The sequence below is a fragment of the Jaculus jaculus genome, chromosome 1 (assembly GCF_020740685.1).
Source record: "Jaculus jaculus isolate mJacJac1 chromosome 1, mJacJac1.mat.Y.cur, whole genome shotgun sequence".
NCBI lineage: Eukaryota > Metazoa > Chordata > Mammalia > Rodentia > Dipodidae > Jaculus > Jaculus jaculus.
The window spans coordinates 81,292,352-81,319,900 of record NC_059102.1 but is presented as its reverse complement, the minus strand read 5'-3'; the positions used below and the strand labels follow the sequence as shown (position 1 = coordinate 81,319,900).

At 38.1% G+C, this 27,549-nt stretch overlaps 1 protein-coding gene across 10 annotated transcripts in view; it reads left to right on the top strand.

Annotated features, from left to right (window-relative positions):
- The window catches only part of Mpdz (multiple PDZ domain crumbs cell polarity complex component), a 143,520-nt gene that overhangs the window by 91,522 nt on the left and 24,449 nt on the right, over positions 1-27,549 (top strand). For 4 of the 10 annotated variants that reach the window (XM_045145886.1, XM_045145866.1, XM_045145879.1 and 1 more), the window contains exons 23-31: positions 1,342-1,437; positions 6,808-6,985; positions 9,217-9,327; positions 13,222-13,320; positions 16,375-16,537; positions 19,834-20,030; positions 20,867-20,958; positions 21,631-21,721; positions 24,330-24,410. In XM_045145886.1, the coding sequence (XP_045001821.1) occupies positions 1,342-1,437; positions 6,808-6,985; positions 9,217-9,327; positions 13,222-13,320; positions 16,375-16,537; positions 19,834-20,030; positions 20,867-20,958; positions 21,631-21,721; positions 24,330-24,410 (1,108 nt within the window). The remainder of the gene's footprint in view (positions 1-1,341; positions 1,438-6,807; positions 6,986-9,216; positions 9,328-13,221; positions 13,321-16,374; positions 16,538-19,833; positions 20,031-20,866; positions 20,959-21,630; positions 21,722-24,329; positions 24,411-27,549) is intronic. The other 6 variants (XM_045145891.1, XM_045145881.1, XM_045145861.1 and 3 more) reach the window with 3 other exon arrangements.

Genomic DNA, 27,549 nt, shown 5'->3' with positions numbered 1-27,549 from the left:
TTTGTTAACTTGTTTGAAGACTATCTCATAGTCATTGTATAAAATAAAATTAATTTAAAGGATTGCAAAAAGAATTTGAATATCAAATCAGGATAAGAACCATATAACTTATTTCTTTCTTCTAAAACTCTTAAACATATTCTCCTCTTCCCCCTCAATTACTTAAGGAAATGAACTAAAAATTTGGGAAATGTTTGAATATTCCCAACAGTCCTGCCACATTATGAGGTTTAGACCTCAGCAATGTCAAAATACTTCTCAAATATGTTTTCTTAATACACATCTCTGTTTTAAGAGGGTTGTGTGGATGCTTCTTTAGAAAACCAGTGAATTACCTGCCATGATCACTATAAAACTATTGCTATCTTTTGTACATCATTAATAGGGCAAAAAATATTTTTAGAGGGCTGGAGAGATGGCTTAGCGGTTAAGCGCTTGCCTGTGAAGCCTAAGGACCCCGGTTCGAGGCTCGGTTCCCCAGGTCCCACGTTAGCCAGATGCACAAGCGGGCGCACGCATCTGGAGTTCGTTTGCAGAGGCTGGAAGCCCTGGCGCGCCCATTCTCTCTCTCCCCTCTATCTGTCTTTTTCTCTGTGTCTGTTGCTCTCAAATAAATAAATAAAAAATTAAAAAAATATATTTTTAGAGAAACAAAATAACTATTGATACAGTTATTATCATATAGTTTTATTTACAGTTAACTTACTGAGGACATTTTGTTATGTGCTCATCATTTTGTAAAATCTGCACTACTGTGAATATGGAAAGGTTCCCTGGCACCCAGGGGTATTGTAAATTGCTTCCTACAGAAACTTCTGTGTGGGGCCTCTAGATGGACTAGAGTTGGACGAGAAGGACTTTCCATCCTTTTTCAGAAGTTGAAGGGATCTTGTGGGCCATACTTAGGAAGTAAATATGACATACTTGATAGGGCTTGATTAAGTACTTAATACTTCTATGTAGAGAGCAAGGCCATGCACACTTATGACACATATAGTACCTCTAATATTTTGTGCATGGTAGGAATTCAGGGAATATCTGCCGAACAGTCTTGTAGTAGTCTTCTTCCTTTTCCACTTCTTTATTCTCACATTTCTCAGGAATCAGACTAGACAAGGATATGTGATCAGCTGTATCTCCACACTAATGTGTGGTGGGTGATTCCAGTGTGAGGTCTTGTGTTGTGTGTTTTGCTTTTGTTTGCCCTCTGCTGTAAACATGCCATATACTCACAGGTCAGACACAGTGAAAATTCAAATCAGCCCCACATAGTGGATTTCACCAGCAGTTAAGTTGTATGAGGCACTATTGCTCATAATACTCATTGTGTATCTCCTTAAGCAGAGACATTCCTGAACTTCCAGAACGAGAAGAAGGAGAGGGAGAAGAGAGTGAGCTGCAGAATGCAGCATATAGCAGCTGGAATCAGCCCAGGCGGTGAGGACCACTTCTGTGCTCTACTCCTCCAGCATGTTTCAAGATGCATGCTTGTATGTTCCTATGTACCCATGTTTAAAAAGAGGTAGTATGCTGGGTCCTAGGCTGTGACTTTCAAATTGTAACAATGAACAGGTTGTTTAATATTCTAAACCCTCCATTCATGTCTTCATGTGTGCAGTGGAGGCATTTAAGCTAACTCACATGCAAGGATCTAGCTTGTAATGGAGACGAATGAAATGAGCTCAAGAAATGCATGCATACATAGGTAGAATGGATAGTAACTTCTGAAGAGTTTTGTCTTAACCAAATGTTGACATAAATTTTAGCTAATATTTGTAGAAACTAGCTACTGAAATATATACCTTGAAGATGTGCGTGTACGACGGTGAGACAGAGAAAGCCTGTGCCGCGAGCTTTGTTGCATTCCCATGTGATAGAGAAGATTTTGTTTGAATGTGCTCAGATTTGTCACTGTGTATCCTGCATGTGCATGGTGCAGAAAACCAAGCTTAATAAGAATTTATTGAGTCTTGAATGTGGATCCATCCAGAAAGCTGATTTTGTGAATTATAGGGAACTATAAGACATGAATCCTGTCTCTATAATGTACAAGCACAATATGAGGTACTGCCAGTAATTACTGACAACCCCTAACAGCTCTAAAATTAACCACTACTTGGGTGCCTTACACTTAGTAAACACTGATATTTGTTACATGTATAAACAAAAAATGAAATATACTCTGATGATTTTGCCTGTTCACAAATGAACATAAGCCATCATATTTCATGTCATTTTCAGAGAAACTAAACATTTACAAGCATCTAACATGTTTTTAATTTTTCTTCCATTGCTAGTTTGTTTAGGAAGTATGTTTACTGCTGTCTTTTACCATTCACATTGTGAACAGACATATATATTAGACTTAATGACAAAAAATCTATTATAAGGTGTATAGTGTCTTATTTATTTGTAGATGAAAGAAGAAATATATTAGATACAATTATTTGTTAGCAAGTGGTTGCAGATAAATTTGAATTTTGCTGGAATATAAGTAATTATAGGATCAAAATATAAGTTACTTTTAATAACAATTAGATGAAAAGTGCTTTTTAAAAGACAACATGTAAAATGTCTTTACCCAGTGACACTTGTATGTGAATCCTGACTTTGACACTTTCTAGGATTAAGTCGTTTTTTTTGTTTTAAATTTATAAGTTCTTCATTTAATTATAGAACATTTTAAGTTTAGGGGAAGAGTCAATGAGTAATGTACCAACAGAGCTTAGCATGGCTCCTGGCAGTGTCAGTCCATACTCAGACCTGTGTATGAGGACAGGATACCTATCACTGGTAAATAAGGAAAAAGGCGATGTTGGACATAAGAATGATAACGTTCTCATAACATAGCAAAGAAGAACATTCAGGACTCAAAAGTTCTTAGGCTTTTCCACTCAGGTTTGATCTTCATATTAGCCTAAGTCGCTCTCAGGGTGGTGATACCTTTCATAAGGAAAACGTCAGAATCTTATACAATTGTTTTTGAACAGAACAGTCTGCCTTATGATTGGTTAGAAAAGCAGGGAGCTGTCTTAGGGGAAAGAACTTAGTTTCTGATGAAGACATATAGCATACAAACCAAATCTAGGAAATTAGCTCATGCTTCACAGAATTGTAAATGTGACAGGACATTACTTTCTTGTAACCAGAAGCAGCTTAAAGAAGGAAAGTTTTTTTTTGTTTTTTGGGGTTTTTTTCTCCGGCTTACGGCTTTCAAGAAGAAGTTTCAGCAGGGCAGGAGCAGGAAGGTGGTATCACCACATCTTTACCAAGAAAGAGTGAGACAATCTTGGAGCTAGGTTATATCACTTTAAGGCCTGACCCCAGGGACACACTTCCTTCAGCAAGGCTCAAAGCAAGAACTTTCCCAAAGGTTCTGCAGCCTTCCCAAACAGCTCTACCAGCTGGGCATTAAGCATTTAAAACATGGGTCTACTGAGGACATTTTATACAGGAACCACCACAGACATGAACTAAGATTAATGTTGTATTGACAGCAGGGATACATTTCAGCAAAGTGTTAAAGATTCTAAAATAGGCATGTGATTTTTGTTATTTTAGCACAAGAATTTATTTACATCATTTCCATCTTACTTCATTTTTTTTTCTCAATCCTATGTTGTAGAGGTACTTGATTCCCAAAATGGAATCCATTCTATTTAGTTGTGTTACATTTCAGTAGTTGAATATATCATTGTTTATCAGTTGTCAGACTAATATTTGAGTGGCTATTGATTATTTGTTATTGTAATAGTTGCTTGCAATAAGTATGTGTTTCTTTATATGGGTGTTATGAAATTTTATCTAGGGTTTGTATCCAGAAGTAAATAACTAGCTTATAGATTTATATGTGGTTTTAGTTGATGTGAAGCTGATATTTACATATATCATATAATATGTTATACTTTATTTATTTATTTGGTTTTTTGAAGTAGGGTCTCACTCTGGCCCAGGCTGAATTATAATTCACTATGGAGTCTCAGGGTGGCCTTGAACTCATGGTGATCCTCCTACCTCTGCCTCCCGAGTGCTGGGATTAAAGTCCTGGACTACCACGCCCAGCTCATGTATATAATTTTATCTTAAGGTGGCTACTTTGTTTTAAGGATATGAGTATTCTTTTTGTCACATTACACATAATCATATTTTAATGTGTTTTGTCAACAGATAAAAGTGTTATCTTAATAAACAGGATATAGGTAAAATAGGATCAGTGAAGTGATGTACTCTATTGTTCATTTGTCATATGGATTGACTATTATGCCTGCTTCCATTTTTGCATAAATTGTCATCATCATCATCATATCATCACAGAAGGTTATTGAGTGTTTCCTATGTTGCAAAACATTTGTTTACCAATTATATATGTTAAGTAATTTAACCCTCATGCAGCTCTCTGATGTAGACACTGTACTGGGTCCAAATCACAGCTGAGCTAAGAAAGACAGAGTCTGAGTAAGTTGCTTCATGTCATGTAATTCTGTGACAGAAGTATACCGCTTGAATCTAGGGTTGCTGCTCATAGGCCACTCCTCCCCCCTCCCCCAAGAGAGCAGAAAACACTGTGAACTGAACCTGTACTGCAGAGTGTTTCTTTCTAGACCTCCTGTTCTTACCCTGAGGATATTCTCCGGGTGGTGTCCACTTTGTAAACAGAGGAAATGCCTTAGAGGCAGAGGCAGGAGGCCCTAAGGCAGTAAGTAGCATATCAAAGGAGCTTAGGGAACTGTGAGGAGATAGACTGTGGTGGAATGCAGAGAGCACAGCACAGTCTAGGGAGTGTGGAGAGGTTGTGGGTGGAGCAGATCATGTAGGATGTTTTCCACCACTGCTCTGCCTGCACTGACTGTTAGCGCCTGGGTCTGTTTTGGCAAAAAACACTCCAACAGAGGCAAGCTTCTCCTACAGAGAATGCGAAAGTATTTCCCTGGATTTTGCTACCATCTGTTTGGTAGTAGCTGAATTTCCTGATCACTTTGTCTGGAGTATTAAGCTAATGTAGTATGTAATGCTCACGCTGATCTAGTAAGGCCTTTGGAGTGTAAGGTCTTACTCCAAATCCACTGCATCAGTATATAAGGGGTCATGAGATACTACAGAATACATAGCTATACCAAGTCACCACATCAATAAAAGAGTAGTATCTAATCCTATACAATACATAACTATAACCAAATCACCCCATCGATACATGTGTACTTATCAGGTCTTACAACGTACATAGTTTTCAAAGTATTTAAAGAGCTATTCAGTTAGTATACCATTGTGTTTTAAAATATTATTTCACATTTTTGGGGAGCATTGACTGAAATGTAAGGGGTGGTTTATCTCCTCAGGTCTCACTACCGTCGGAAAAAGGAAAAACAGTTTCTCCAGAAGAGAGTAAAGTCAGCATAGGTTAAATTGGATAAGCATTATTAATTTAAGGGGATTTTTGTGGATGTAGGCCCTCTTTAAGCATAATCTTTGTCTCCATAGGATTCAGATCTGGTCCCCAGTTCCAAAAATTTGTTCCTTTCCACTGAGCAGATTGTTTCGCCAATCAGAAAGCCACTGGTTACCCACTAAGGCTGTCTGCCACCCTTACATTGGTGTGTACTTCTTGTTTGGATGGTTGTTTCTAAGTAGCTTAGACCCCTGCTTGCTCATGCTGTTGTTGGCTACTTTCCCCTAGTAGCTAATGTAGTACTTTCCAGCACTAGATGGGCTGTCTGGGAACTGGATCTCTTCCAAGTTCCAGACAGGTCTTTCCATGTTCTGTGTAGGCAGCATATGGTGTCTTCAGCAATAGGGTCTTACCTTTTACCTCAGGTAGGTAATCAAGTTCTTGGATAGATGCCTGTTTTGTTTTGGGGACCTCATTGGTCCCTCTGGTCAACAGCTCAATATAAGCAGCACCAATTTCTGGTACTCGGAGTTGCAGGACAGAGCCAAAATTTTTTAAGGTTAGGCTAATTCAGAAGCATTAAGCGCTTGTACTATATAACTATCAGCACCGTCCATCTACAGAAAATGGAACATTAAAATGTTGAAATTGTGTGCAATAAACAATAACTCTGTATATCTTACATCTCCTAAGCAACCACCAGTCTATGTTCAGTCTCTGTGAATTTGCCTCTTCTTGGGATGGCATATGAGCGACTTCTCTGACATTTATTTCTTACTTCATTTAGCTGACCTGTTTCATGTAGCATAGTGTCTTCCATTTACCATGTTGAAACATGTTTCAGAATTTTCTTCCTTTTTAAGACTAGATAGTATTTTATTAAGTCACATGTCATTTAATTTACCATTCTTTTTGATGGACATTTGCATTGCCTCTACCTTTTACCTGTTGTGAAGAATGTGTCTATGATTTTGGTGTAGAAAACATCCCAAGACCTTGCATTAAATTCTTTCGGTTATACACACAGAAAGGGATTGCCATATGATAATTATATTTTTAATTTTCCATAATGGATTTTTCTCTTTCACATTCCACCAACAGTGTTCAGTGTTTTGATTTATCTCCATCCTCACAAATACTTATCATTTTCTGCTTTTTTGTATTTTATTGGATACTGATATCTTTACAGATAATAAGCATCTTTTCATGTATTCACAAGAAATTTATGACTCTTTAGCTAACTGTTAATTCAAGCCCTTGTCTATATTTTCACCACTTGTTTGGTCTTTTTGTAATCAAATATCAGCATGTCTGTATTTTCTTGGATTGCCTTCTGTGTCATCTGTAAGAAGACATCACCAGCTTCAAGAAGCTTTCCTCTATGTCTGCTTCTGAGAGTTTACAATTTTATTTTTTTGTAGAGTTGAACTTTGGAGAGAACCAAGCAAGTCCTTGGGCATCAGCATCGTTGGTGGTCGCGGGATGGGGAGTCGCCTGAGCAATGGTGAAGTGATGAGGGGCATTTTCATCAAGCATGTTCTTGAAGATAGTCCAGCTGGCAAAAATGGAACTTTGAAACCTGGAGACAGAATAGTAGAGGTATCTCCAGTGAGCTTTCTATTTAAGCTTTACCTTTTCTGCTCTTTTTAGAGTCAATGTATTTGTGGTTAAAGCATTTCCTTCTTGCATATTTTCATCCACAGTCGTCTTGTATATATATGATGGTAGATTATATGCCTTGATGTAAAGACTGATGTTAGGAGCTATAGCCCATCAGTTTTAAAAGCACTGGCCCCAAAGTAAAATAGCTGGTTGAAAGAACAAAGAAAATTACTTAGAAAACTGAAATATTTAAAATTATGTAGACACAAAGAAAATATGCATCTCATAATTAAGTTCTCCAATAAGATCTTATTTCAAGAAATAGTTTATTTTTTTTCAAGAAATATTTTATTACCATTGCAGTGTATGTAAACTTTGTTAGGTAGGGTTGCTCCAAACAAGTCTTTTTTGGTAAAATCTTCATTGCTTATGCTTTGATTAATTTCATAGAAATACTTTCCTCTCGCTCCAGACTAAGCTTCTTCTGAGCACTGTACCTCTTTACCACCAAGGCTCTGTGTGTGCCCATGCATGCGTATTTTGTTATGTGTGAGAGCGAAGTATGTATGTAGTCAAACTGTATGCCATCTCTAATTCAAAGTACGCTATCATAAGTAGATTCTACACACAGTATATGTGTGCATTAAATGACTCATACTCCTATAGCAATTGTTGCCTTCCAACAGCTAGATGTGACAAGATCCCGTATCTGGCTGACCAGAGGGACAGACTTGGGAAGTAACCAGGTCGCTTCAGAGCAGTGAGAAATGTAGCAGATGCTACATCCTTTTCTTTCCCATCTGTCTGTCTATAAGGAATAAGGATAAGATAGGATCCTATCTTTTGTTAGATGATATATTAGCCCCCTTTAAAGGAACCTGTAATTAGAGTTTCACCTAAACATTTCAATTTTAGTTTGTTGCTAAGAAGTTTAAGTTTAGGTGACTTCACCATGAAATAGAATGTTTATTATTGATTAATATTTATATAAATGTATGTTTATCAAGATAATTATACTTTATGCATGATTGGTCATCGTTTGCCCCCAAAATGTTGTTTAACTATATTAAGAATTAAAACATATCTTTCAAATTGAAAAGAAAGAACTTTTTGCTGTTGCTTTAAACTACCTGTATGCAGGTTGTGGTGATTTCCAATACCTTATATGCAGGGACTTTTCTGGTAATAGAAAGTTGTGGACCTTTATGATCCTGGGGATTTTACCCCATACTTGCACTCAAAATCTCAGTGAATATGTGTGGATTATGTATTCTTGAGCAAGGATGCATGGCAATATCATAAACATACAGTAAATATAAATATGACTTGTTTATTAGAATGCTAGAATCCATTTTTAGTATGCACTGAAAAATACGTTACTGAAGTATCAACCTGAGGGAAGCTTTTGACTAAATGTATATAACTCTATGCCAGGATGTAATTGCTGGTTTTCTTCACAAGAATTGCATACACTTCACTTGATGCTTGGAGATGATAAAAATGATAATAGTATCTACAGTTTGCCAACAGGCTTAGCATTTGGCCTTTTGTGTATTTTCCTTCTTGATCATACACTGCTTATGCTGAGTGACCATCATCCAGGCAAGCCCTGGTTAAAATAAAAGGTTATATAATGGCATCCATTTGCAACTGCTTATGTAAGAGTTACTAACAAATGAGTACAATTTCTTGGTTTCCTGCTCCTGACATGTCTACTGCAAAGATTCTTTTGCAGATTATCCTTCAATAATATGATTTTTCTGTACGTCACTATTTTGTTTTTACTTGGTTTTCCTACATGTAGAGAACTATACAAAGAATTGCTCATTTCTAAATCACTTGATAATGAATTACAAGAAAATTAGCACAATGACTTTCTTAAATATGGTGCTGCTAGAAAGTCCCCTGTATGACTTCTTTACTGATGTTGATTTATACACTCAAGGAAACAACTGAGCAATGTACAGAATGTAGATGCAGAGCCTTCGTTCTCAGTGATTATTATTCCAGTTGGTCACTGGAGATGGACACTGTAGATAGAAATCTGTACCACAAGTCTGTTGGACAAATGAAAAGTCATGCAGTGTCTTCACAAGTAGTCCCGTTTATTTTTTATAGTGAAACATATTATCCAGGAGCCTGATTATGGAGACTTAAAATTCCTAATCCCAAATTGTTCTTTTGCTCTATAGCTTCTTGAAATGTTAAGCTGAGGCCTTCCATTGCAGGTGGATGGAATGGACCTCAGAGATGCAAGCCATGAACAAGCTGTGGAAGCCATTCGGAAAGCAGGCAACCCTGTAGTGTTTATGGTACAGAGCATAATAAACAGACCGAGGGTAAGCAAACACAAAGGGCAAGGTAGGCTTTCCCAAACAGTGCTCAACTTGGAGTCTAATGTACAAGGACCAAGTTTTCTATATGAGCAGATGTCAACATTTGAAATCTCAGATTTGTTTACAAGGTTTATTTGCTTCTATTAACACTGAGGTATACTAAAAAATTCCTGCCTCTGTGCTTAATGAAGACTTGAAGTCTGTTGAAAATACATGAACGTAGGATTTATTTGTCACCATAGGTGTCTAAATGATTAGTCACTAGTATTCATTATAATTATAAAATATGCAAATTACTAAAAGGATATTACATGAAAGGTCTGTGATCTGTAGTAGAGTCCCTTCAAAAGCTGAACACTTTCATTTTCTCTAAATGTATTCATCAGACAGAATTTCATTTTTATGTATTCTCATAATTATGTCTTTATGTACATCTCATTAGACATTAAATTCTCAGAGTCAATTTTGTTTACTTACAACTGTTTTCATGATTGTTGTCTCACAGTCACTCTACCGTGTAGATCCTGGGTGCCAAAAAACCAATAACCCATTTCAGCCTCACTCATCATAGGTAAAATAGTCTTCAAAAATAGGAAGCTGGACATGGTAGTGCATGCTTAAAATCCATGCCCTTCAGAGACTGAGGCAGGAGCAACATGAGTTTGAGGATAGTTTCTACTATGTAGGAAATGTTTTATATCATTCTGGAGTTTTGAGACTCCACTTCTGAATGTAACAGCCCCTGAAACCTTGTCATGCTGATTCCCTTTGACCTCTGCTGACTGGTGTTTAGGGTTGTTTGCCTTTGAAAGAAAAATGCTGACAGTTGTGAGGGCAATTAAAGGTATTGTCTGAGAAATAAAATATGTGATATTGCATACAAATTACATTGGAGTTTCACTTATAAAATGACGAGTTTAAGATATTAATGTTTAAATGAATGAGGGTAAGTAGCAAATGCTGTAGGTAAGATCAGTAAAGGGAGCATCACTTTTCTGTGTTACCAAACACACGTAAACAGATTTATCTCACTGGTCCTTTCTGTTGTCAGGACAGGTGTCACTGTGGTCTGGAGTCACTGTAAGGAATGAACTTAGTAGTTCTTACTGTAAGCAGTTATCTTCACATCTGCAGTTTTTAATTATTCATTTGCTTATTGTTAAGGTAATAATTATTCATTCAGTTAGAAAATCTGCCAAATGGTAGGGCTGCATCATGCTGCATTCTTTACAAATGCTATTCAGTTTGTTTAAATAACTACAAAGCTTTTCACATTTGTTTCCATTTGTCGTGATAAACATAAACACAACACAACAATGTTGTAAATGGCTATTTATGTTAAGTTATAGCCATTTGGTGTGGGTAGGTTTATTCCATTTTTGGTTTATTTTAATTTCTAAGTATTATCATTTAGGACAATATCATAAACTGTTGAATGGTGATTCTTAATATTACTTTGAACACTTAAACTATAAGCATTTCTTTCAATGCAAATCATACTTGCTAATGAGCTAGAAAGATAATGTCTTATACACCTGGAAAGTGTTCCTGTTTTTTTTCCTGAGACATAATGACACCTAATTTTATGGCAATTATTTCAGGATAAATCTTGCTTAGAAATGACATGTTTAATAAAGTTTCACATATTTTGCTTTGGGAAATTAGAATTAATTTTGCATTTAAAATGAGACATTTTAGAAGGGCATGGTGATGCTTGCCTTTAATCTCAGCACTCAGGAGGCAGAGGTAGGAAGATTGTAGTGAGTTCAATGCCATCTTGTGACTACATAGTGAATTCCAGGTCAGCCTGAGCTAGAGTGAGACCCTAACCTCGGAAACAAAAAAAAAAAAAAAAAAAAAAAAAGAGGTATTCTTTGTCTCCAAAGATTTATTTCCATATGGGAATAATTGGGACTCCAGTAATCTAAAGGAAAAATCCTCAAAAATGCACATTGTTAAGAATTTCTTAGTGGTGAGTGTCATTTGTTGATGGAATGTACATGGGTAAAAAGACCAGCCTGTCTCTGAAGACCTTGGCTGTTCAAGAATCAGAACTCCTGAATAGTCTTGATATCCCACAGTGTGATGAGACCATTCTGGCTGCACTGGCTGACTAGAGAGTGCCCTTATTCATATGGGCCAGAGACTGCTATCTTCTGGGCTGCTTCTAGGTCAACAGGGTTTCTTTCTCTGTTAGTGTTTGCATTCGGGTCCACAAACTGAAAAGATCGTCTCTTTCCCAGTCCTTCCGTAAGAATAGAGTGACCAACTGTTGCATCTGATATGCTGCCTCTGCCATCAGGGTAAAATTCTAATCCTGTAAGATCTGTAGAAAATAAAGACTAAGGGTGGCTTTCAGTATTCCATTTCTTGCCATCAGGGTTCTGTTTTGTGATGTTCTACATCATTATACAGGATACTCCACTCCTAAAAATAGCACTTATGAGGACTAGAAATCATCTTGAGCCTCCATCCATAGCATTGAATTACTTAGCCTTGTGTGTTTTCATCTCTGCAGTTATTTCTTCCACCATCATAAGTGGCCATGTTCTTGGCTAAAGCAGGAGTTGACATTTTAACTGAAAAGCAGGAAGAAAGTTGAGAACAGAAGTGCCATTGTACCTGCATCTTTTCCTGTTTCGTCTCTGGAGGAGAACACTACAGGAGCACAGATTGAAAGGGTCCTGTGCAGGGCTGTGGTGCTGACACAGGAGGGCAGGGTCTCCTGAGTGCTGTCCAGGTGGGGCAGAGGCACAGGACAGCTCCGCCTCTCCCCCCCAGGCCTGCCGGGGGGGCGTTTTTATAGAGAGAAGTAACACAAACATTTAATCAGAGTCAAAATGAATTTTAAATGTCTCCACTTTTGCCTGAAAGATGTAGTCAATAAAAGAGGAAGATGGTGGACGTGTAAAAAAGAAGAATTTATTGTGCTAAGGAAATTACAATTTTTTTTAAAGTATAAAGTACTAAATTCTATTTAGCGGACTTCCTGCTTCAGTAAGTATATTCAGCTTTAACAGTCCTGCCTGAGGGCTTGTTACAGGCCCTTGGAGGACTTCGCATATATTTCAAAGCTCAGAAATTCTCCAATAATGTGTTAGCGTTTATAGGATTTTTAAAAATATAAATTGAAAGCTGGGCATAGTGGAACACACGTTAATCTCAGCACTTGGGAGGCAGAGGTGGGAGGCTCACTGAGAGTTCAAGGCCACCCTGAGACTACATAGTGAATTCCAGGTCAGCCTGGGCTAGAGGGAAACCCTACTTCAAACAAACCAACTGTGTGTGTGTGTGTGTGTGTGTGTGTGTGTACACATATATTATCTCTTTATCTTATCTCCATAAAAAAGTGGGAAAGAGTAGAGAACATGTATAGTGGCTTATTTTTCCACGTTTTGATTTTTAAAATATAATTGCTGTAAATCCGCTTTATGTCTTGCTGGGAAACAAAATCAGGAATAGTGAAGGTGTCCGTGGACTAGCAGACGAGTGCTTAATGAAACAGACTATTGAAAACTAATGTCACTGCCTTTTAAATAGAAACTAAAGTACATTTGTGGTTTTATTTTTGTAATTTATATATTTATATCCATGAAGTATAGGTTAATATCAAATGTAGGCAAAATATATGCATCTCCATCCGAGATCGTAAAGGCACTCTGAGAAAATGAAAGAAATGTGGGGTTCATTTGACAATCTAGCTTCCTTCGCAGTCTGGGCTGGTTGACACAGGGTGGGTGCAGGCCAGCCGTAGCACACTGTGTAAGGTATGATGCTAGTTAGGACGCTCTGGACTTTTAGAGGCAGTTCTTTAACTCACCAACTACTTTATTCATAAAGTTGGTTGCTTTCAAAACATTTCTTGTGCGCTCAGCACATCCTCTTGTTTCCTTTTAGAAATGCCCCTTGCCTTCCCTGCCGTACAACCTTTACCCTCAGTACAGCTTCAGCAGCACTAACCCATTTGCTGACTCTCTCCAGCTCTCCACAGACAAGGTTGGATAATGCCCGTTGTCTTGTCATTGCTGTTTCAAATGTTTGTTGTTACCACTGTCCTTGGTCTCAGCTTACTTTTTATATTGCATGCGGGCAGGAAAACACTTCTGTGTGTTTTGAGTGGACACAAAAATCCTTTTTTCAACGTCCTACCAGAGGACATTTAATTTTTACAGCTGAAACTAAAAGGGAGAATCATGTGTACAGTCTTTTTCCTGCAATTTGGTGTAATTTAAGTTTTTGTATTATTTTCCTTTTTATTACCGAATGCCTGAATTACTTTCACACATAGCTTTCTTAAAACATTGTATTGGTTTAAGATGTCTTCAGACTCCTACAAGATGGTTATAAAAGTTCTTCCTCGAATCAATCACTGCAAGCAATTGTGCATGTGCATGTGCTGAATATTCATAAAACATGCCTGTGGAAGTGCCCTAAGAAACACAATTGTTTTCATGCTCATAAATCTACTTGGATAGCCCAATGTTCTAATGAAACTGAAATTCAAACAAAAAATTTCAAGAACTTTAAAGTACAATAATTTTATAATGGAAATGGAGACAGTTATCAACCATGAGGGACCACTTTATGAATATTCATCAGATTTTCATGTTACTATAATATGGATAAGTGAAGGTGCCCTATCTGAAGGAGTATTTTCTGTTACTATAGGAATTACAGCATTCAAGTACAGTTATCTTCCATTGTTCCCCAACTAACCCTTTTGTTCCCACGCCATTTAAGGTTTGTCTCCATGTTTTGAGTGGTGTGTTTTAGTGTATAGTACATGCATGTTTTACTTCATGTATATACACATAGCATGAGGTGACTTTGAGTTTTCGCCAAAATGGCTAAATGGCCTTTGTAACTTTTATTGATAAATTTTAAGAAGTGTCAATAACAAGCCTGTTACATTATTTTACTATAGTAAAACAGAAGACCCAATTGTTCCTTAAGGAAGTAAAAGCTAATATTAGTTTTATGGTTAAGGTTAGGGCACAATTTTAGTTTGTGTACAACATAAAAATGCTGTGCCTACAATCTTAAACAGTTTTTCAGAGAAGCATGTTTTGTTCTTCTTTCTTAAGGAAATGGTTAAAAAAAATCAAAAGTTATAAAGTGTACAACAGTAGTTATTGGGACATTTAAATTAGATTTTGTTCTTTTTTTTTTTTTTTTTTTTTTTAAAGGTAGGATCTTACCATAGCTCAGGCTGACCTGGAATTCACTATGTAGTCTCAGGGTGGCCTCAAACTCTCAGCGATCCTCCTACCTCTGCCTCCTGAGCGCTGGGATGAAAGGCATGTGCCACCACGCCCATCTAGATTTTGTTCCATTTAAAAAAAGTAAATTGGAGTTAGTTCATTCTTGCCAAATATTTTATGGTGGTACAGAGAGATACATTATTTTTAGCAAAACAAATTTTCCAGTATATATCTCTGTCTTCTTTAGTGTGACGTCACAATCTTGATTGATTGGATCAATAAGTTTTAAGTGTGTTTGCTCATTGTTACACATACATTACTTGAGAGATTTATGGCACAGCATTAAGGAAGAAAAAGAAATTTCCTTGGTGATAGTACTTTTTATTTGTTTGGCCAATGATGTGTAAACAACAAATTTTCATGCAATAGATTCAGTAGTCTAAAAGTTGATTGCCCCTAACTTTATGAACCACCATTTGTTTGGCTAGAAAAGTATGTGCAAAGAAAGATCACATTTGATATCATGAATGGTTAGTCTCAGATACCTTTCATGACATTCTAATCTTTGGCAGAAATTAGTGATTCCTATGTTTTTGAAAACATGACTATTGATATGTTCTTATTAGAAGTAGGTAGGTTATTTTTAGAAAAATCATAGATATTTGTAGATACACACATAAATTGAAAACAAGTGATGATAGAAGCCCCCCCCCCTCCCCCGAAAGACAAAAGAAAGAAGCATAGAAGAAATGCAGGTTGGAGGCCACAGGCATAGCTTCATGGCAGGGCCAGTCGGGAATCTGACTTGAGCATGACTGTCACACTTTATGATTGCAGAAGACAGCATGGCATAAAGTCAAGTGCATTGGTTATTGATTAAGCAGAAAAAGTCTTAATACCCTGTGCAACTTCAAACAGAACCTTTCACTTCTCATGACATTGGGATCAGAAGCTTCAGTTGCAATCTGAATGAAATGAACTATCTTACAGCTTCCTGGCCTTCAAATCCAACATGCTATTTGATAACTCATATAAGAATTTGATAATGTAAAAGCATGTTAAAAGTAGTAATACTGGCCTTAAATGACAGCCAAGTTTGCCACATTCTGGCTTTGTATAAAGTATTCTGTTTTCTCATTTACCTTGTGAGCTACTTTGGGAGGAAAAAGGTGGTGGTATCCTTATAAGGGCCCTACCCCCTACAGATTTGAGTCTGTGCGCTCAACTTCCTCCCTTGAAAGAAAGCCTGCATGAATAATGCTGTTGAGTCATTTGGAAAGGGGAATCAGGTAACAGCCAGAAATTGTTTATATAGGATTATGAATGTTGCTCAGTGGTCGAGTATTTATTTAGCCTGTGTGAGGCCCTTGGTTCCAACCCCAGAACCACAAAAAAATAAAATAAAATAAATGGAGATTTCTATATTATTTACTAATGGTGTTAAAGTGATAACGTTTTTGTTAATTTCCTTTTTGTTTCTTAGCATGCTTGTTTAAGACCCTGAAAATCTTGCATCTATTCCCTTATCTTCATAACTTTTAAAAGAGATTTTTTTTCTTTCAGTAGGGCATTTGTACAGTTTCTGTCTTGCATCATTTAAGCCTTCAAATTAAATTGTTCATTTGCTTGTAATAGCAAATAACAATTTAATGATGTGTCCTTTGGTACTATTGCACATTTAAGCATATGCAAATCCCACTTGTGATTTCACATATATAGGTAATGCTTTCTAATATTTGGTGGATATTGTAGAGATGGTCTTTGGTTTTGGTGCTTTATTCTAATTTGTTTTCTTTAAGTTTTCTTCCAGAGACTACAAACGCCCACCACATTCTTCTTATTCCCACAGGCACCAAGTCAGTCAGACTCTGAGTCAGGAAAGGCTCTGCTGGGTGATGTTCCTCCCCCGGCTGCCCCAGCATTTGCAGACATGGGCAGTGGCCATGCACAGTCGTCTGCCAGCACAGGCTCAGAAGATGCAGACCGAGAAGATGAGTTTGGTTACAGCTGGAGTAAGTTGTCTGTCTGTGATGCACTTAATTGTAAGAAGTAATTGAAATAGCTTTGGGTTTTTCAAGGCATATGCTTTGTATAAATAAGTGTGTAAGTGTGTTTTGGGTTTAGTGATACACACTGTGTTAAAACATATTATTTCCCTTGAATACAATATGCATTGCTGAGGCATGAGGTCATGTTCTTCCTTTGCTTTAACGTGTGTTTCCGTTAAAGCCCCTCTGCTTTTCCTGTGAGAACGAGAGGGAACAGAGCAATCTCTAAGGTCCTGGTACTGGTGTGGCCACTCTGTTCTCTTGAGCAAGCAGGATGCCTCTCTAGGCTTTGAGTTCTCATTGTAATATCTGGTTGGGATCATGCCTTGAATTCCTGATATTTTCAGCACTAGGATAATAAACAGTATAATTACTGAGATAATATCTTTGCACATTTCGTAAGCCACCTTGAAGTTCTTGCCATTCTTCTTTTAGGTTGCTGACATTAAATTAGATAATGTCTGATGATTACTAAGCACAACGCCTGGTACACAGTTATTAACCAAAGGTAGTTAATATGAGGATGCATGGGATATCTATTTTCCAAGAAAATAAGTGTATTAACAGGAAAGATTAAAATTAGCAAGCCAAGTGTTGGTGGTGCAAGCCTTTAATCCCAACACATGGGAGGCAGAGGTAGGATTGCTGTGAGCTCAAGGTCACCCTGAGACTCCATAGTGAATTCCAGGTAAACTTGTTCTAGAGTGAGACCCTACCTTGAAAAAAACAAAGAAAAAAATATAGCTAAAAGTTACAGATATGCCACTGGTAAAAATTCATTATAAAATATAGTTATTTCATTTAAAATATATTGCAAACATTTTTGAATGCATTAAGCATAAGAGATGTGTTGTTAGATTCTAAAAGGATTCTGGAGATAATTCTTAATTGATTGATGTACTTAAGAGTCAGTGCAGTGCTGCCAGTAGCAATATAGTAATTTCCTGAGATGATTTGTCAAGTTTGCTATTTTCTCAGTCTAATGTAATGCTATTAGAACATATCTCTAATCTAATCAAAGTGACCAGAATGTTACAGGCTTTTATTATCAAGCCACCCCAAACAAAGTGGCTTTAAACATAGTCTGATTATCAAAGTAGGGTGATTGACTAGGCTTAGTAGGGTTGGGCCTATAAGCAGCTCACTGGCACTAATTGACTATGGCCTGGAGCTCATCTGGAGTGAGTAATTGAGCACCTACATGCAACCTTTGCCTCTCAGATTGAGGGAAGGAGACAGTGAACACCACAACTTGAAAATGTAGAGTAAGAGACTGGGGTTCATTTAGTCAGGACATGCCTCAAAGCTGGAGTATATCAAGAATCCATGTCCATGTCAAGCATACTGATGCATGCCTGTTATCTCGGTGCTGAGGAGGTGGAGACAGGAGGATCTCTGGGGCTCTCTCTTAGACTCGCCTAACTGGTTTGCTCCAGGCCAGCGAGAGACTCTGTCTCAAAGGAGATAAGCAGCATTCATGAGGATGACACCTAAGGTTGTCCTCTGACCTCCCGTGTATGTACACACACGTGCACCTGCACACACGTGAACACACATGCACATATAAAAAGGCAGAGATGTTAATGGCTGTAAGTCATGGAAATAAACCTAATGTTTCCAAATGCCAAGTCATTATGCAGAAGAGAAAAAGTGTGGAAGTGTATGTAGGGACTGACAACACTGGCAGATCCCAAGTCTGGGTAGCTTCAAGAGTAACCAGGAAATTAAAAAAATATTGATTTCTGGACACTTGCCCTCCAATTCTAACTCATTTAGTTGGAAATAATATTTAAGACCCTATATAAAAAAGAGCTGGTGATTTGTCCTTACAGTTACTTGAGAATTAATGAAGGCCTATATTTTTACTCTGTAGAACAAACTGAGTCATAATATATCTAAAATGTGCTCTTGAATCCTGGGCAGTGTCCTTTCATCTGCCTAATTCTGGAGTCTTGTGACTTTGTGCAAAGATGGTAGTTGTCTCAGTCACTATTAGAAAGCCATCTCTAGATTTCCACTAAGTGGGGTTTTAGGAGTTTTATTTCTGAGATTTGATTAGCATTTGAATGAGAAATCAGTGGAAAGGAAATTTAATCCTATTTAATCTCTCAAGGCTTCATATTAAGATATTAAAACTGTCATGTGTTTTTCCCAACAACCCCCGATTCTTTATAAATTAAAAATACTGAATGAAATGATTCTAAATTATTTGTTATTAGTGTTACTAAGGTAATCCATAAAACCAGAGAAAATATAATTTACATTTCTGATAGAGCAAAAAAAGTCTTTTAAGATTCTATGTGTCAGATAGAGTAGGTTATTTTGCTTATTTTTTTTCTCAGCAGTGCTAAATTAGCCTCAACTTATAGAAAAAGATTAATCATGCTATTTTTTGACATTTAAGCCATGTTTTGATTTTGCATGTCATTGTTTTGATTCTGCATATCATTCTTGAGAATGTTTCAGTACTAGTTGTCTGCAATAGGCTAATATGTATTAAATTACAAATTTAAAAATAGAAAAAAATAGAAGGCTTAAATCCTTAAAACTACAAGGCTGAGGGGAGGGAGATAAGAAGGCCATTCTCATAATTCTAACAACTGCTAACTGCCTAAATTAGTTGATGTATGGTCTGGACTCCTGTGTACGAGAAGGTCTGCTTACTCGTGATGGCAGCTGTTCCAGTGCTGTAGCTCTGCTCTGCTCTCTGTAAGGGTACCGGGACAGTGAACACATTGTTCCGGGGGCTGCAGCTCTGCTCTGCTCTCCAGTGAGCACGGTGTTCCGGGGCTGCAGCTCTGCTCTGCTCTCCAGTGAACACGGTGTTCCGGGGGCTGCAGCTCTGCTCTGCTCTCCAGTACACAGGTATTCCAGGTGTTGTACTTCAGCTCTGCTCTCCAGTGAACACGGTGTTTGGGGTGCTGCAGCTCTGTTCTGCTCTTCAGATTATAAAATAATTTTCTGCTTACACATGGTTTTCTGAAGGTTTGCAAATATAAATCCTTCATCTCAGGCTATAATCCCTGTTTGAACTGATCACTTGCATATGCTCTCTGTGCTTTCAATGCAAAGAAATTTCTCTAAGTTTGGCTGTATCAGGAAACCAGTTCTAATGACCAGGCAGCCAGCAAGTCTAGCTTTGAACCCCCAAAGAATACATTCTGGACCAAACAGTGCCCTTGAGACAAATCTAAATATCCTTCACTGGCAAAGCATTTAACTGTGAGTTAACTATGAAATGCATTTGTTGTTCTGTGTAGAAAATATCCGAGACCGTTATGGAACCCTAACAGGTGAACTCCATATTATTGAACTTGAGAAAGGCCGCAGTGGTTTGGGTCTAAGCCTTGCAGGAAACAAAGACCGATCCAGAATGAGTGTCTTCATAGTGGGAATTGACCCCAATGGAGCAGCAGGGAGAGACGGTCGATTGCAGATTGGAGATGAGCTGCTGGAGGTGAGTTCTGGTGGACATCTTTAAGTTTACTCTTGCTGTATCAGCATGGAGGAAACATTAGTGTCTAGAAAATTACCAGACTTCACATGGTGAGACTACCATGAGTTGCCTAATATAATTCATGCATTGCAGTGAAGTTGGCTGTAAACCAAATCTGGCTGATGTAGTAGCTAACTTTGCCCCAAGACCATAATAAATAAAAAATAAAAATAAAAACACTTCAAAAACAATCTGTGTGTGTGCCGCACTTTTACTAGCTTTTGAAAAGCCATAGGGTCTGCTGACTCACTCACTGGTCATTTTGGACGTTGAATCCCTGAGAAAGAGATGGTAGGGGTGAGGTGAGAGGGAATCAAAGTTAAAGCTAAATAATGCAGTAACTCAGTCTGCCAAACAAAATAGTCCTAGAGATGCTTATCTGCTTGTGGCTTTCCTTGTTGCCTGTAGCCAGGATCCACATGTCCTCACAGTGCCTTTATAACCTTGCGTGTTTCCCTGCTGGCTGGGGTGGCTTAGGCACCAGTGGTACAGTACTGAGCAACTGGGCTGGCAGTTTGTTTTCTGCTGGCCACTGTGCTGCCTAGGCATGATCTGCTGCTGATGTCCTGAGCCTGCCTGGCATGTTAGCTCCAGCAGCCTAGTCTGTGGACATGCCTCTTAAGACCAACTTGAAAATGTGATACTGTGGGTCTTTGCAGGCCACAGTGCTCTTGTGTATCATGCATATTGGAAAGCCAGTGCTTTCCAGAAAGTTTGTTATGTACACTCTTTTATTTGGTCCATATTTCTAAAATGCAAAGTTTCAGACTCAGCTAATTCATCCTTACTTCTCATAGATCAATGGACAAATTTTGTACGGAAGAAGTCATCAGAATGCCTCATCAATCATTAAATGTGCCCCATCTAGAGTCAAAATAATTTGTATCCGGTGAGCATTTTCTTTTTTTTTTTTATTCCTTTTTTTTAAAGTACTCTATTTATTTATTTGAGAGGCGAGGTGTGGGAGGAGAGGCAGATAGAGAGAGAGAATGAGTGCACCAGGGCCTCCAGCCACTGCAAATGAACTCCAGATACATGGTCACTTGTGCATCTGAGCATTTTCTTTTTATGGCTTATTGAATACTTTTTGTTAATATCTCAACTCTGAAATTTTTTAAAAATTTTTAAATTTTTATTTATTTATTTGAGAGTGAGGGAGAGTGAGAGAGACAGAGAAAGAGAGAGAGAGAGAGGCAGATAACTCCAGATGCATGTGCCACCTTGTGCATTGGGCTTATGTGGGTCTTGGGAAGTTGAACCTTGGTCCTTTGGCTTTCCAGGCAAGTGCCTTAACTGCTAAGCCATCTTTCCAGCACCAACTCTGAGTTATTGTGAATGAAAATAAAACATAGGTAGGTAGATAGATAGATAGATAGATAGATAGATAGATAGATAGATAGATAGAAAGATAGATGATAGACAGACAGATAAATAGATGTTAGTGATAGAATTCTATGCTCAGGGTTACAGAAGTTATTTTCCTGTAAGTATTTTCAAGTCTTCAAGTAAGAGAATGGGGAAATATCACTAATATATGATAGGTAATGTTTTCTTCTTTTAGAAATAAAGATGCAGTGAGTCAGATGGCTGTATGTCCTGGAAGTACAGTAGAACTGTTGCCTTCTACATCAGAGAATCTTCAGAATAAAGAGGTATTTGTAATGTGTTTGTTTCTCAGGAATATTTGATGGGCACATCCCTTCATTTGTTCACATAACCTTTATTGAACATTACAGGGATTCAAAGATTAGTTATAGGGCTGGAGAGATGGCTTAGCAGTTAAGCAATTGCCAGTGAGGCCTAAGGACCCCGGTTCAAGGCTCAATTCCCCAGGACCCACGTAAGCCAGATGCACAAGGAGGCACATGCATCTGGAGTTTGTTTGCAGTGGCTGGAGGCCCTGGTGTGCCCATTCTTTCTCTCTCTCTCTCTCTCTCTCTCTCTCTCTCTCTGCCTCTTTCTCTCTCTGTCTGCCATTCTCAAAAAAATAAACAAATTTTTTTTTAAAAATTAGTTATAATCTTGATGTTGAAAGAATACATAAATCACTACAAGAGAACACATGAATAAGCACCTCAGTTCTCTTAAGGCCACTTATACAGCCTTATACAGGCAGTAGTGAAGGTAGGAAGTGAACTATCTATTCGGCTCTGGAGAGAGAAAGACCTTATAGAGGAATTCATCTCAACTGTAGCTTGGAAGACTGACGACTGGCAAAGCACATGGGATCTGAATGACATATTCTCTGACTAGTGCAGGGAACTGAAAATGGAAAGGATCAATACCAGGGTGGGTAAGTAATAGGGAGCTGTTGAGGAAATAGTCTCTGAGAAAGGAGGTCAGGCCAGATCATGGGTGACACTGTGACAGGCTAAAGAGTGTTGACTTGGAGGCAGTGTAGAAATCAATGAATGAAACATATTTTGAAAAACCCCTCAAGCAATAATGTAGTGAAAAATCAGAGGTTACAGGGGAGAGAAATTAAGAAGTTAAAATATTAGAACAATTCAGGAGAAAGATAATGAGGACATTAAGTAACACAAGGAAAAAAAAGAAATGGTTTTATCAGAGGTTTGTAGCCCATATTGATAATAGTTCATCCCCAGGTAAATATGCCCATTATGATAAAGAGTTAGTGAATATTCACATAACAAATCTTTGTTGGGTAATCTGCCTCTGTTTGATGAATAAAACTGATAGTACCTGCAAGACTGCCACATATCTAACTTGATGATTATCATTTATTAAAGTGGTACATCTACAAAAGAGGAAAAGATATTTTGCAAAAGGATACAACTGCATATGCCAGGCTGCCTGTTAAGCACCAGGGAGAGGTGTACATTGGAACATTTGGTCTGGAGTTCATAGACAAATTCCCAGAGAGCATCTTTGTCATTGGTTAGCCATGGGGACTACTGAACATTTTGAAAGAATAGCTAAAGGCAGACTCCTGTATTGTGAACACTAAGGAAGAAAGTGGGCATGAGAACTCATGACAGAGGAAGAGGGCTGGGAGGCAGATGTGAAAGAAGTTATGGAAGAGTAAATCCCCTAGCCTGAGACGCTGCAGGGAGAGCCAGGAAGGAGCGAGAAAAAAAAAATATGTTTCATTCATTGATTTCTACACTGCCTCCAAGTCAACACTCTTTAGCCTGTCACAGTGTCACCCATGATCTGGCCTGACCTCCTTTCTCAGGGACTATTTCCTCAACAGCTCCCTATTACTTACCCACCCTGGTATTGATCCTTTCCATTTTCAGTTCCCTGCACTAGTCAGAGAATATGTCATTCAGATCCCATGTGCACTTTTACCTGACAACTTGGACATTATTGGGAAAGCAGCAATGACAAAGAAATTAAGAGAAAGCAGTGGCTTTAGCGGGGTGACAAAGAATGAGAAGTTTGTAATTTTAATTTTGAAAACCTATGGAATCATGTATGAAATCAATAAAAGAAGGAGGTAGAGAAGAAAGAACTTAAAAATCAGAGGATCCATGGAGGAAGGTATGAGGATGAAAGCACACTGCCCTGAATGAATAGATGAGTAGTGGGCTTCTTTGAACATTTGATAGGTGTCGAAATCTTTGTCTCATTCAAACTTCTCCTAATGTTAAGCTGATCCCTGCTGTTATCCAAGATGAGTAAGCTACAAAAAGAAACTTTTATTTTCATATAAATATCTCATAAAATGGGGTGTTTTAATAGTTTTCAAGAGAAGCATTTAGTAGTTTCCAAATCCCCTCATCACTCCTGCAGGAAGAATGAGACTTGGTGCCTCTGCAGGCGCCTGTGCTTCAGCAGGCTTTGCTGTGGAGAGCCAGGCTGCTGTTTTATGATAGAGGAAATCGAGGCTGACTTCCAAGCCACATTGTGTGCTCCATGCTTTAAAAGCAATTGTTGTCCATTCACACCTCCTTAGTATTTTTAGTTCTTATTTATTTGACAGGAGGGGCAGGAGGGCTTCCTGCGGATGCAAACAAGCTCCAGACAAGTGTACCACTGTGCGTGTCTGGCTTAATGTGGGTCTGGGGAATCAAACCCAGGCTGTCAGGCTTTGCAAACAAATGCCTTCAACTACTGAGCCATCTCTCCAGCCACTCCTTGGTATTTTAAGAGGATATGACATTGATAAATTCCAAGAGATATTAAAGTACTAGCAACAAATTATATGAAATTATTTTACATGGCCCTTATACCTAAATAAAAATACTCACCATTGTCACTTTTTTTTTTCTTTTTACATTTCTTCCTCTCTGTCAGGTGGAGCCAGTTGTCACTACTAGTGATGTGGCTGTGGACCTCAGTTCATTTAAAAGTGTACACCATTTGGAGCTCCCCAAGGTAAATTTGATTTGAATAGGGGTTAAATGATGGGAACATCCTTGCAGCCATGTTCTCATTCACTGCTTCCCTAAGTATGGTCTCCGGACCAGCAACATCTGTGCCACCTAGGTACCTGTTGGAAATTCAGATGATCTTCCTGCTAAGCCAGGATCTCTGTGCATGGGCCCAGAGGTCTCTTTTAATAAGCCTACTATGACTCCGTGCACAGCAAAGATGGAAAACTGCTATGCTAATCAATACTTTACTGGGACCCCAGCTTTTCCTGCTCGTATTACTATCCAAAGGTCTGAAATTTGTCATCTTGCCTCTGATTGCTTTATCAAAGTGCTCCTAGGATAGAAATAAAGACGAATAAAATAGGAATAAATGTCCTTGTCCCTCATGAAACTGACAGCTCCAACAGCTAGAAGTTCAGTTGATCGGCCTGAGTGAGGTACTTGCCTTGCAGACCTCTGACCTGGATGCTCAAATGACTACTGGACAGAGGTTGTTTTCTGAACAGAAGCTTATGAATGCTTCCAGCTGCCTCAGGCTTATTCTGGAAAGCAAGTAGATGTTGGGGAGGAGAAGCTAAAGAATAAAGAGCAGAAGTGAGGAAAAAAGAAGGTGGGGCAAAATGGTTTTCAAAGGAAGTGCTGCAGACAGGACAAGCTAGAGTGACCCATCTCTCACACCAGTAATGAGACACTGAAGCTCATGCTCAGAGCCTACGTCATTCTGTCTGGACTGAGTCCTTGCTTCATCAGATATGATCTTTTGCCTCAGTTTCCTCCCCTCTAAATTGAAAATATTAGTACCTTTATCTTAGGTAATTGTAAAGATTAGTTGTACTGATGTGTCAGTGATATACCATGATTTCTGGCACAGACTCAGACTGTTTGAAAAATATCATGACTGTTGATTTAATTTCCTTTTAAAAACTTAAGATCCAAATACAAAAATAGGCTGTTATGGCCTTGTAATGCCTGTATGAGAAGGTTTTTATTGTGGGCTAATAAGGAACAGAAGTCATTAAAGTCTTTGTCCTGTCTACCTACAAGTCTATTCATTCTAAATAGTATTCCTCCTGCTCTATGAGTGTCTGATTTCATGATTTGAATCATCTTACAGTCACTTATGCTTTTTTGTCCTCTACTTCCAAAACTGGGGCTGCCTAAGCCAGACAGTATTGTTGGAACTGGATGAGGCAGTGAGCAAAGTTCCTTCATTCTACAATATAAAACTTGGTCTCTACCTTTACCTGTTTGTATATTTCTTCTCGTGTGTCTATTCTGTGCACTTCCAATCTATGAATTGCTGCTGTCTATTGAAATTACAAGACTTTAGATAACCTCCAAGCATTGGCCACAGAAAGCATGTGTGTGTGTGTGTGTGTGTGTGTGTGTGTATACACACACACATACATATACATACACACATCTATCTATATATCACTAGATAAAATCTCAGGGAATTTGTTTCTTGATCAACCTCCAAAGGAGTAAAAAAATTCTTAAAATTATTAAAACTAAGCCAGACAAAGAGGCATTCACTTATGTTTTTTACGATTCTAAGTGTGAGCTTTGAAATTTTTTGGGTTGTAACCTCTCTGTGTTAACCTTTTTCTGAAAGATGGGGAAACAATCTATTCATTCAGGTACCAAGTACCAGGTACCATTATACAGGTTGAATGAAAATAACTTACAGCACTTATTGCAGTACAAGTTATCATAAACACTTTCATTAGTAGTTTTAAACCTGAGGACATGAACAACCTATAGAATATCCTCTTGGAAGCTTCTCCGTGGGGCCTTTGCTAAAATTGTAAGTAGCATATGCCATTCAGCATGGACATACTTGGTCCCAACATAAGTTGACATGGGAATAAAACTCAATTAGACAAAGACAGCAGCTAACCAGCCTTCTAACTCATCCAAAACCCTGTGTCTATTAATTGCCTTATATTTTTTAAAAGCATGCTTAATTATTTGAAAACAAAGTAGTAGTAATATCACATTTGTTCATTATATCATTGTAGAGAGAACAATTTGATAGCTGTAGCAAATCCATTTAGCTAAACAACAGTAGTATCTGCCTTCCTAGGTACTACAACCTCCCAAGCCACAGACTTTTGACTAAGATTTTAGTGCCAGGCTTAAGTTACTTAAGTGAAATGGGTCTCAAAGTCAGTCAGAACGCAGTTGGTTACCCCCATAACAGTCATGCCACTGTTGTTCTAGTGGGCATATCTTTCCTGGCTAGTCAGTTTTGCAGCTCTGAGTCTGCTGCTGGATAAGATTGTTGATGACTTTTCTCCCAGAGCAGCCTACATACCTAGTACCTTGCAGCTCTATGACAGCTAGATAACAAAGAGGTGGTTTCCAACTCAGTTCCTGTTTGATTTCTTAGTGTCCTACAACCAAAGCATGTAATGTCTCCATCAATAGGCTCATATCATTTCCTTGTGGTGTGCATTGAAGATCATTGACAATAGCCTATATTGTTTTGAGTGCCTCAGGGGCCTCCCAAACCAACAACTCACTGAAAGTTGTCATACTGGCATACTTGGTGCTGGAGTTTTCTTTGAACAACCTATAGTTTGTAGGAGCAGCATTATCTTGTTAGCACTCCCCTAGCTATTTAGTTTCATAACCTCTCCTGAATAATCACACTCAGTGCAGACATTTCTATAACTGTGGTTTCAGAGCAGTGTGTTTTTCATTTCTTCTCTGTGGACTGTGGTGGAAGTGATCTGGAAAGTTGAGCAGTTAGGTAAGAAATGTACACTCTCACCATACTCTCCTTCCTTATATATTATCTTAATCTAATGATGCCAACAAAAAAATTGTCTACAATATATATACATACTTATTTTTGTGGTATCCAAAGTGAGTTTATGGTATAGCATATATGCATATGTATAGCTTATTATTTCTTTTAGGATTACTATTGCAAAGAACCACAATAATAAAAAAATAAACAAACAAAAAGGACAAACAAACACACACACACACACACACACACACACAATGAAAACTCAGCTCCATTAGGCTTAATCAGAGAAGAGAATTTATGGACTCAGATAACTGGTTAACAGTCCTCATAGCAGTCCTTGATATCAGGACTCAGTAGTCTCATCAAAGGCAATGTCTTTCTA